Below are 12,125 nucleotides of genomic sequence, written 5' to 3' on the forward strand. Positions count from 1 at the left end.
TGCTGCGGCGGATCTGGCCGCCAACGGCGCTGTTCGAGGCGGTGGGTGGCGGCGGCGGCGATGTGGATGGGAGGAGAGGAGGCGCGCGGGAGGGGAGGGGGGGAGAGGAGGCGCGTGGGAGGGGAGAGGAGGCGGCGGCGAGGCGGGAGGAGCTGGGCGCGGGGGAGGCGTGGGGCGAAGGCGCGAGCGAGGGAGGAGGGAGGCGGCTGCGGGAGCGAGCGAGGGAGGAGGCGGCTAGGTCTCCGTCACAGGAGCGGCCGGCCCTTTTATAACCCCACCACGCGAAATGACTGAAATGCCCTGGTGGGGCATGGTATTTACATTCTGTTGCCATTACTATTCATTCCAGCAATGTTTCTTCCAGATCCGACGGCCCAGATACTCCCACCTCTCGATCCAACGGCCCAAAACCCATCAAGCGTTTTGATCCGACGGCCGAGAGTCGCTGAACTCTGTGAAGCCTTGTAGGAACATCCTTCTCTTATCTCTTGATGCTAGTTCGCATGATTAGTTTAATCTCTGCTATTGCTGTCATGATCTATCTCTTATTTATTTGGATTAAATCTCATAGTAATTTGCTCATTTTTCCAACAGATTTCTCGCTGTAAACTCTTTGGTTTTGCTGGCAAGGAAAGTGACAGTGATATCGCTTTTTGTGCGTACACGTGCTTAATTAACTCGGGCTTTTCCGGCTGGAACAGTTTTAGCGCTGTGATGCTACAGTATCCCTGAATGTAGACGCGTAAGGAGTAATTAGGCAGACACAAGACGCGGATGAGCGGATGAAGCAACTAACTAAGCCGCATCCTGCCAACAACGTTAAATATTTCTCTGTTTGTCTGTACTAGAGACTTCGATGCAAGCTCACTGAGGTTTGTTGCAAGTTTAAACATGACCCTGATAGAGAATGCCGTACGTGATTTTGGTTTAGACAACAGCACTGATCAGAGCAGCGAAAGCAGGAATTGCAAGTTAGAAATGAATACTTTCTTCATCTAAAAATACTTATCATTGAAATGAATAAAAAAGGATGAAAGCGGGCACACGGCCGGGCGGAACAAACGGTAACGGGTGGTCTGGTCTTTGTGGAGAAACGGACGTTTTCTTGGAGAAGACAGGGCGTCTGGCCCCGTCCCATGCACGCACATGACAGTCACACGATAGTTGATTTTTAGGGATTTCGTTGACCGCTAGTACGTTGACTTAGCTTCAGTGCAGGCCAGATCAGGTCATAGAAAGCACGTTTACCATTTTTTCTCCGTTACAAGCATGAATTCCATGAGACCATTCAGATTTCTTGTGGTGGAACCAACCTGATTCAAGTATTAGATTTAATTAATATTGGTGGTTGTATTTTTCTGAATTTATTTCGGGCCTTTCGGTGATGTTCGTTCAGTGGGATGGGACGTTTCCGTCAACTATGAAAACGTCTCTGCCGACTTCATTCAATCTCAAGACGACGATATACTGACTCAGTCTCTCGAAGATACTTATAGAGGTGAGCTTTCGCGCGTTTATAGGGATGAATAGATAATTAAACCGTGTGGTTACGTTCATAACAGAGCAGGCTAGACTTGGGGATTACTGACGAGCCTGCCTGCCGATTGGCTGACAAGCAATCGCATCGAAAGTAATCACGCATTGACATGCATGGCGCCCCATAATTCTACACTCAACGGCTTAATTCCCATCGACAAATATGCAATGCTCCGTTGCATACTTGCATTGCAAACCATCCCTCTTATCTCTTTCTCTGACGGGTCCGGCCTGGAAGGAACGGCCTACAACAACCTCGTCCATGGTGTTTCATTCACGAATGCCAATGGTGTGGCCTCCCATCCGGATATCAATTCGAGTAGAGTGAAGAGTAGCGACGGCACAAACAGTGTGCACAAACTGAGGGTGGCGCGGTGAGTTGCAACTGTCGGCCAATGACTAAAAGAGTTTGAAGTTCATTTGGGTGAAGATTTGTTCGAGGGGACGGTGGAGCCTGGCCAACCGAGGGCGACGCGGTAGAACACGGATGAGAAAGACTGGGAGGCACCATGGCTATTAGTTCATCCAATGCCACCTGAAGTTCTTGGTCCAGGAGGGTGCACCTTGCAAGTCACAACTGGCTGCCATGGCCACTTGGTGAAGGCGTGGTTGCGTGTTGCCGGGAGATGTTAGGGGAGATGCGCCGCTGCACTGTTCTACTGCATTGGCCAATTGTGTATGTCTTGTCACTGTGAACACACACACACACAGAGAGAGAGAGAGAATAAGTAGGACGTGGAAGTTATGGCAACTTTGGGACTCTTTCCATTAAGCGATGAGAAAAAACCTAGATCAGTCAAAACCAAAAAATATACGTGGTAATAGGTACTACACCTTGATCAGACTTATGGGAGGTGTGGTGAGTAACCAGACCGCAACACATAACTCAAATATGCAGAATATACACAAACCAACCCATGGTTGGATAGTTAGGAGAACAGTAAAATCCGCAGCTCATATTTTTCTGGATTTATTTCAGACCTTTTGGTGATGCATTTATTTGGAGATGACGTTTTTGTTGACTATGAAGAAGTATGTGACGACTTCGTCAATCTCAAAATGATTTGCCATTTCAGTCTTTTGGAGGTGCTTATAAATGTAGGGTATGTGTGGGTGCATTTATAAGGATGAATGTATGTGCTTGTGTGTAGTTCAAAAAAAAAATGTAGCATACACGGAAACATGGACCGGCCCTTAACGGAAAGACGATGGGACATTCACACAGTTAAAAAAACATCACAAAACAAGGAGTGAATGATAGAAAAAGTAAAGACACATGTCAATCAAGAGAGCACTCATGCTCAACACTTGAAATGCATGCCATTGAGGCAAGCTTAGCCACTAGAGGTGTTTGTTTGCAGATCGGTAACGACAACGTAAATGTAATGGATTTACACCGTTAAGATAAATGATATGGGCATAAATCAAAATCTGTTTGGCTATCAGATGTAATGGTAAGAGGAAAAGCAGGGAAGAAAACAGAAACTCATCGGCCATGGCGCGGGGAAGAAAACAGGAATCCATCAGCCATGGCGCAGGGAAGAAAACATGAATATGTCGTCCATGGTGCAGAGGAAAGCACGGCTGGGTTCCAGATAGGTAGAACTAAGGCCACCGCCGGTCGCTGCTCCTGGCATGTCGCCGCCGCTGCATGCTGAAGAGGGGAAGCTCGGGACCTTGGCAACCAGGGTCGACGACAACTCGGTGGAGGAGGGTGAGTGAGGACCGGAGGAAGAAATCTGCCGCCGCCACTAGCGCCGCAACTCGCGGAGGATCGGTGGGCGGCAAGAATTTTCTGTGTTGGGAACGGGGGTTGACTCGATTTGCTCCCTGTAACGTATTCCCTTCGTTTTAAAATAGATGACTCGACTTTGTACTAACTTTAAAAGTTAATACTTCTTCATTTTCTTATACAAAGCCACAAACTCAAATTATAGGTACCAAGATAAAATTTAATGATTGCTTTGCAAGTCAATTATTTTTTCGTTAACCGAGATCATTAATACACCCGCATGCATGCAAAGAAGGAATGAGGGCATCTCCAATGGTTGTAAGATAGTTGTTGGTAGACTTTGCCATATAGGATTTTTGATGATGTGTCATACAATAAATGAGGAAAGAGAGGAAGGTTGTATGTACATGAACCAACATCCATTGCACAAGCTCCAATGTAGAATGAGAGAGCACCCCATTTATTATCTCACATCCTATTGGGCAAATTAGATACAACCCATTGGAGTTGTTGTATGTTAAGGTGTTGGTTGATGACATGACATATTTTACCAACAAGCTAACATACAAATTATTGGAGATGCCCTGAGAAGGAAGTAACACGGTGTCATTATGACTACATGCATGTAAGTATTAAATAAGTTGGTAGTACGAGGAAACATCATTAATTTTTGCCTCAATTACTGTTAGTGGCCTTGTATAGATGCAAATTGAATTTTTTTATAGTGGCATTGTATAAGGGAATGGAGGAAGTATAAAGTTAAATCATCTATTTTGAAATGGAGGGAGTAATTCGTTTACGCGGGGGGGGGGGGGGGGGGGGGGGGGGGGGGGGGGAGTAATTCGTTTACGCAGGGGTGAATCGTCTCCGTGGTTTATTTTCGCTGTTTTTTTCGTCTCTCCTCCCACCACCCCTCCCCCCTGGTCCGCGGTTTATTTTCGGTGATCTTTTCGTCTCTCCTCCCATCACCCCTCCCACCCTGATCCATCGGTTTATTTTTCTCTCCACTCTTTATTACAACCAGAACTTTCCTAACGTATAACAAATCACGGATCTAACTTCCTTAAATTATGCAAATCAATCGATTTCTTTTATTGGTTCAATTTGTCTTACGAAACAAATAACAGATTTTAAGGAAACAAATAATACATTTTAATCTAACTTCCTTAAATTATGCAAATCAACGATTCCTTTTATTGGTTCATTTTATCTTAGGAAACAGATAATAGATTCTCAGGAAACAAATAATACATTTTAATCTAACTTCCTTAAATTATGCAAATCAATCAATTCTTTTTATTGGTTTAATTTGTCTTAGGAAACAAATAAGAGATTTTCAGGAAACAAATAATACATTTTAATCTAAATTTTCTAACTTATCTAAATCAATCGATTTCTCTTATTAGTGAAATTTGTTTTAGGAAACAAATAACATACACGTCACAACTTTTCTCCCAATAAATAGTTTCTTAACATTTGCAAACTTTCCTAATCAGACACGTCACAAACGGGCAGGTACTGATATCACGTTACCAAACAATAAAACCCTTCCCACCCTGGTCCGCGGTTTATTTTCGCTGGTTTTTTCGTCTCTCCTCCCATCACCCCCTCCTACCCTGGTCCATCGGTTTATTTTTCTCTCCACTCTTTATTACAACCAGAACTTACCCAACGTATAACAAATCACGGATCTAACTTTCTTAAATTATGCAAATCAATCGACTCCTTTTATTGGTTCAATTTGTTTTAGGAAACAAATAACAGATTTTCAGGAAACAAATAATACATTTTAATCTAACTTCCTTAAATTATGCAAATCAATCGATTCCTTTTATTGGTTCAATTTGTCTTAGGAAACAAATAACATATTTTCAGGAAACAAATAACATATTTTCAGGAAACAAATAATATATTTTAATCTAACTTTCCTAACTTATCTAAATCAATCAATTTCTCTAATTAGTGAAATTTGTTTTAGAAAACAAATAACAGACACGTCACAACTTCCCTCCCAATAAATAGTTTCTTAACATTTGCAAACTTTCCTAATCAGACACGTCACAAACGGGCAGGTACTGATATCACGTTACCAAACAATAAAACTCCATTTGCATAGAAATCAGTTCAAAAATCCTAACTTTCCTAAATTTTACCTTTCCTTGATAACAACCAATATTTCCTATGTTTTCCACCTATTGAAGGAAATCACCCCTCCATCGATATTAGCATTTTTTGAACTGAGATCTCCGGGTTATGATTTTTTTTTGCGATTCTTTCCAATTGTGACCTCTCCTTCCACTTCGGCTCCTTCTCGCATAAACACCTCCACCACAGCCAGGTGACATCGCCCCAGACCTCCTGCCTCTCCACACCTTCTCCGCCACCTCCTTCTCGTACTCCATTAACAATCCCTTCGCCACATTTATCCACGGCGGTGTCGAGGGCATGGCGCAGCAGCGTACCAGCGATAGAGCAGCGCATAGCAGCAGGAAGCAACACGCAGAAGGCGAGGCGATCGGTCGACGGTGGAGGGCAGAGATGCGGCCGGCGTGGCTGAGGGGGCGGCCGGCAGAAGATGGCCACGACTAGAGGCGGCGCGAGGCAGGGGCGCGACAGCGGGGCGAGCGAAGGGATAGGCGGCAGCAGACGGGGCGAGCACAGCCAGCGAGAGTGTGGCGCGCGGGCAGGGTGTGTGTCGCGCGGGGCACAGTGGTGCGGTGGCTGCGGCGAGCGCGAAGGCAGCGGCGGGCGCGATCGACGCGGTGTAGCACGGGCGTGGGCATGGAGAGGGAGTGGCCCCGCGGGCGCGGAAGAAGAGCGGCAGGCTCTGGCATGGACGTGCATAGGAGCGGGCATGTGCCACAGGGTCAATCCGAGGAGCTCGGTGGCTACCCCTGCAATGGCCATGGCGGACGGCGGTTCTCAGCCTCGGCGAAATACCTAACGAGAGCAAACGAGAGGGGAAACAGGGAAAAGGCAAGAGGAGATCATGACGGTGTCAATGGCGCCCTAGGGGAAGACATGGGAGCTCGGGGCGACGCGGACCGAACGGCAATGTCACGGTGGCCTAAGGTTGAGGAAGACGGCAACGACGTCGATGCAGGGGTGCTGGACTTGATCTCGTTGGCGCAGATGAAGTAGCGAAGGCGTTCGGAGCTCCTCGACAAGCTCCTAGCCCGCAGGGAGGGCAGTGGCCATGTGGACGGGGTCGGTCATGGTCGTCGTGGCGTCTGACTTCATCCAGATCGACGGGATCGAGCGAGCGAGGAGGAGAAGTGGATTTGGGAGGGGGCATCGAGGAGGAGTGAGGCCATGGGGGAAGGGAAGGAAGGGCGTCACCCTTATCCATTCCCCTTTGACGGGAGGGAGGGAGCCCGGCTCCGTAGCGACACAGCTCGGGGAATAGGAGAAGACGACCGCGCGGGGACTGGACCGCTGAGCTGGTTCGATGGCAAGGCCGGGGGGCAGGGCAAATCCCCTTTTACATCGTCCTTTTGGTTTTTCAATGTATTCTAATATGTTTCTCTTTTTAACACCGTTTTCTATTTATTCTTATCAACTAAATGATCTCTACTTCTAATGTCTCAGTTGGTAGTCTCTATTCTGGGTTTATTTTTGTCCCACCTCCCGAGTGAGGGAAAGGGGGAGAGAAAATGAGAAAGAGGAAGGGAGAGGATGTGTATGTGTGTGTGAAATTGATGATAAAAAAATCGTCAATGTCACTTAGTATGTATGAGAATATTAAATGTAATATTGACATAATTGATATTAAACTTTTAAAGTTAATGTGGCCCTGTTGCAACGCATGGGCGTTTTTTAATAACGGTAAGAGGTTACATTGTAATGGGATACCGGACAAAAAACTGGGAACCAAACACCTCCAATAAAAAGCTAAAATCCTGCCGTCCTGGTTTTTGCAAAAGGTCCGCACGAGCTGGATGCCGCACGTTTTTAATCCAACGGATCGCAACGTTTCAGGGCGAGCGAAGCATCTGCGTCGATGACATGTGGGCCCGATCGAAACTGCAACAGATCCGAGATCGTGATCGCATGGCTATTAATTAGTTGGTGATTTGCGCGACGGCACTGGTGGGATTTTCGCAGGGAGCGTTTAGTGGGAGGTTGTCGCCGCGATTTTCGCAGGGAGCGTTTAGTGGGAGGTTGCCGTGATTTTTGGGTGAGGTAGCCCATTTTCTTTCTTGCCGTTGTACTGTTTTAACGGTAAACAAATGATGTTAATGACAAGATTCGAACCCAAGTCAGCTATGTGAGACAAAGAGGCACTGACCACTACGCTACCACAACATTTGATGCACATCTAAACTACACATTTTAATTGTACGCTATACAGACAACAATTTTCTTTAGATTTGATCTTGATTGCTAAAAACAGAGCGAAGCATCTACCTTAGTCAATTCAGAAATTTAAAGCTATCGTCGAGACTCTGTACCTACACAAATGTTGATCCAAGCAAGATTGTTGAAATATACCCTTAGTAATTATGATGTAAATTGCATGGTAATTTAATTGACGTAGTCATAACAAACTAGTATTATACCGAGGTTACTTTGACTCAGGAGATTTTCTATTTTTTATTTTTATGTAATCAGGTGATGATGATGATTCGTAAGAAATAATCTTAGATCAAGGAAAACAATGTTCAATCAATTATGAAAACAATGCTTCAGCGTGTACTTGATTTGGGAGGAGTTGAGTAGATTGGGACTTGGGAGTGTCCACGGCCTGTCCTCTCCCGCACCAAAATTTTGAAGAGTGGTTGCACCATCTCACAACATAGCTACTATGCGTAATAGTAACCAACAAGGTCATTTTGTAGTTATCGGACTAGATGTATTACAGTTACCAACATGGTTACTATGTAGTTATTGGGCTAGATGTAATAAAATTATCAACACAGTTAATTTTTGTAGTTATCAGGCTACATGTGGGATAATACACCCTTTAATAACTTATGCATAAATAACATGATAATTTACACACCATAAATCTGATAACTTTGATTCAGGACAAAAAGTTGAAGACATCCCCTACAACTTTCGTGTAAATAGCATGATAATTTACACACCATAAACCTGATAACTCATGCACAAACACGATGATAACTTTCACCCAGGGAGAAAAAGTTGAATACATCCCCTACGGCTTCTGCGTAAATATCATGATAATTTACACATTATAAACCTGATAACTCATGCACACACAGTGATAACTTTGACCCAGGAGAAAAGTTGAAGACATCCCATACAGCTTGTGCGTAAATAGCATGATATTTTACACATCATAAACCTGATAACTCATGCACAAACACAGAGATAACTTTGACCCAGGAGAACAGGTTGAAAACATCCCCTACTGCTTCTGCGTAAATAGCATGATAATTTACACACCATAAACCTGATAACTCATGCACAAACACAGTGATAACTTTGATACAGGAGAAAAAATTGAAGACACCCCCCTACAGCTTCTGCGTAAATAGCATGATATTTTACACACCACAAACCTGATAACTCATGCGCAAACACGGTGATAACTTTGACCTAGGAGAAAAAGTTGAAGACATCCTCCTACAGGCTACAACTTCTGTGTAAATAGTATGATATTTCACACACCACAAACATGATAACTCATGCGCAAACAACATGATAACTTTGACCCGGGGAGGAGCTGTTTAAAAACATCACTGATAACTTCCGTTTAAATAGTGTGGTACTATAAAGCGTCGTATATGTGATAACTTATACGTAAATACCATGGTAACATTGGTCGGGGGTGGTGGGAGGGGAGGAAGTTGTTTGAAAACATACCCCCCCTGATAACTTCGTACGCACCGTGGACTTGATAACTTATGTACAAACACCGCGATAACTTTGATCGTAGGGAGGAAGTTGTTTGAAAACATACCCTCGATAACTTATGTTGTTTTTGTCCATGAGTTATCAGGTTCGTGGCGTATTAATTACCATGCTTTTTACGAAAAAGTTATTGAGGTGTGTTACAACATTTTTTTCTCTAGGTCAAGTTATCGTGATATTTGTGTGTGAGTTATCAGGTTCGGAGCTTATAAATTACCATGCTCTTTACGGAGAAAGTTATGGAAGTGTGTTACAACAATTTTTTTCCTGGGGTTAAATTTTCCTTGGTGTTTGTGCCCAAGTTGCCAGGTCTGTGTTGCACATAATTACCAGGTCTATGGTGCAAAAATTATCATGTTATTACACATAAGTTATCGAGGTATGTCAACAACTTTTTTTACTCCCTCCATTTTTATATACAAGGCCACAAATTCAAATTACAGGTACCAATGTAAAATTTAATATCTGCTTTGAAAGTCAGCTTTTCTTTCCGTTTACTGAGATCATTAATACCCCACATGCATGCAAGAAAACTAAGTGAAGGAAGTAGCTGTCTGTCATTATGACTGCATGCATGCAATTATTAAACAGGTTGCTAGTACGATAAAATATCATTAATTTTGTCTCGATTACTGTTGGTGGCCTTGTATAGATGCAAAATGTATATTCCATAATGGCCTTGTATGTAAAAATGGAGGAAGTAGTTAAAGTTACCACAATGTACTTTAGAAAAAAGAATTACCACTATGTTGTATATACTAACAAAGTAGCTGACTATCTAGAAAAACAAAACAAAAGATAGTACAAAAGGGGAAAAATCGGTAAAAAAGAAAAGAAAGAAAATGGTTTATTTTTCTCATGGTCGCGACACGTACAGGTATAAATATTATCCGACCTCATTGTAGATCGAAATTAAGCAAGGTTAGCTGGTTACACACATCTATGGTGAACCATAGGTAGTGGGTTTGACTCCCACTTCTTACATCTTTTTTTTACTACGCCGAAAAAAGGGAGAAGGGGAGGGAACTAAGCGGGAGAAGTGAATTCAAGGAGGTCAACTCGATCATGCGGATCATCGCTAAAAAAACGGGAGAAGGGGAGGGGAACGAAGCGGGAGAAGTGGATCGAAGGAGATTGGCTTGTTCGTGCGGATATGTTGTTTAAAGTCCGACTGATAGGATGTTAGTCGCATCCATATTTGTATATAATATGAGCTCAGACTTTGTCGCCACCGGCCGCGGAGGCGGGAGTGGGAGTGGGCGCGGCGGGGGCAGCGGCCGCGGTGGCCATGGCGCCGATGGTGTCTTCAAGGGCGCTCTCAAAGACGAAGATCTTTTCCGTGGGCTTCGCGGGAACTAATGCGGCGTATATCTTCTTGACGGCAGATTCGAGGGCGGGGACGAACTTGTAGTCCTTGTATGCATCGCCCATGGTCTCCTTGATGGCCTTGCTGAAGGCGGAGTCGAAGACGGTGGACTTGTCCTCGGCCGGGGCAGCATCGGCAGCGGTGGCTGCAGTCCTGAAGGCGGTGTCGATCTGGTCAATGGCCTTGAGCTCGCCAGCAGGGCTCGCCCCCTTGACTTCCTCGCGGGCGGGCTTGATGGCGTGGACCTCAAGGATGCCAGCAATGATGCGGAGCGACTCGCCAAAGATGGCCACGAAGGAGTCATACTTGGCCTCCGGGGTAGTGCCCTGGGCGTTCATGGCTGCCGCCACCTGAGCGAAGATGACCCTAGTGCTCATACTGGCGTTGGCGCTGGACGCGTTGGTTAACCCTTCGAGTGTCCAGTTGCCAAAGTTGTTGACGAAGGTGGTCTGGAAATACTTGGGCTTGTCCGCTGGAGGGACTACGGCTGCCGCCGCCACGGCCGCCTTGAAGGCTTTGTTGGCCTGCTCAATTATCTTCTGCTCCTCGGTCGTGGCCTTGGGTTGTGCCCCGGCCGGGGCTTGGCCGGCTTCGGCAGCGTACGAGATGGCTGGCCCAGCCACGAGGGCGACCGCCATGAAGAGCGCCATTGTGCACTGCTGCACTGCCATTGTTGCTGCTTTTGTCTTACGTTGGTTGGTTTGCACAATACATAGAAGGAGAGATTGTGGTGTGGTGTGAGGATGAAGGAGCTTAGCTCTATATATACATCTGTATGGTGAGAGGCTCGCAGAGATTACCATGCCCAAATTAGCAATCTCCTCCTGTCCTCTCCCTTTTTAGCCAAGCTAATTATACTCATGAGCTTGTCATCCCACAAACCAACAATTAGATCGCTAAATACTAGTTGACCTCGTGGGGTATTACCTTCCCATCCGAACTAGATAGGAACCTCTCCCCTCTACCAATCCTCCAAATATATCCACCCTTGAATGATGGAAGACCAAACATGATGTTGTGGCCACGTAAATGATGGACCTTTCTTAGGGGTAGATTGTAACAGATCATACTTATATTAGGGTAGTACTTGGTGTTTAAAATTCTTGGACATAACAAATTAGGGGTGGTTATCAATCTTGAACATTGCTTGGCAAGCATTGCAAGCCTAAAAAAATGTAATCTATAAAGCCTTTACCTCCCTCACTTTTAGGAAAGCAAAGTGTCCACCAAGCGAGCCAGTCCATCTTTTTATTATCCTCCTCATCTCGCCACCAAAACTGAGCAATAATGTCATTAATTTCTTTGCAAATTCCTTTAGTTAAATGGAACACAGAGATGGCGAACTAAATTATAGCTTGAGTTGTGGCCTTTAGTAAGATCTCCTTCCCTCCAATGGAATAATTGCTTCTCAATCAATCCTTTCAACCCTTGTTTATATCTATACAAGCTAATGAATTAGGAAATTTGTGTTAATCATATTGCTATAATAGCTGCATTGTCAGGATAAAATCAGGTCAATAAGAAAGGCACATCTGACCATGCTAGGTAACCACTGCCGGTCATTCCCATGCGCCATTGTCCGTTGGGTTCGCCTAAATGATGCCAGCTGGCCGA

At 44.8% G+C, this 12,125-nt stretch overlaps 1 protein-coding gene across 1 annotated transcript; it reads right to left on the minus strand.

The window, feature by feature from the left end:
- Positions 1 to 10,251: 10,251 nt before the first annotated feature.
- On the minus strand, positions 10,252 to 11,214 carry LOC125554119 (pollen allergen KBG 41-like). Its single transcript, XM_048717724.1, has one exon. It carries the CDS (start codon positions 11,180 to 11,182, stop codon positions 10,361 to 10,363), a length of 822 nt encoding a protein of 273 aa, XP_048573681.1. The 5' UTR covers positions 11,183 to 11,214; the 3' UTR covers positions 10,252 to 10,360.
- Positions 11,215 to 12,125: the final 911 nt, after the last annotated feature.

The sequence above is a fragment of the Triticum urartu genome, chromosome 4, assembly GCF_003073215.2.
Source record: "Triticum urartu cultivar G1812 chromosome 4, Tu2.1, whole genome shotgun sequence".
Taxonomy (NCBI): domain Eukaryota; kingdom Viridiplantae; phylum Streptophyta; class Magnoliopsida; order Poales; family Poaceae; genus Triticum; species Triticum urartu.

Excerpts from the sequence above, each read along its gene's own strand:
- LOC125554119 (XM_048717724.1), bottom strand. The coding sequence starts at position 11,182 with ATGGCAGTGCAGCAGTGCACAATGGCGCTCTTCATGGCGGTCGCCCTC.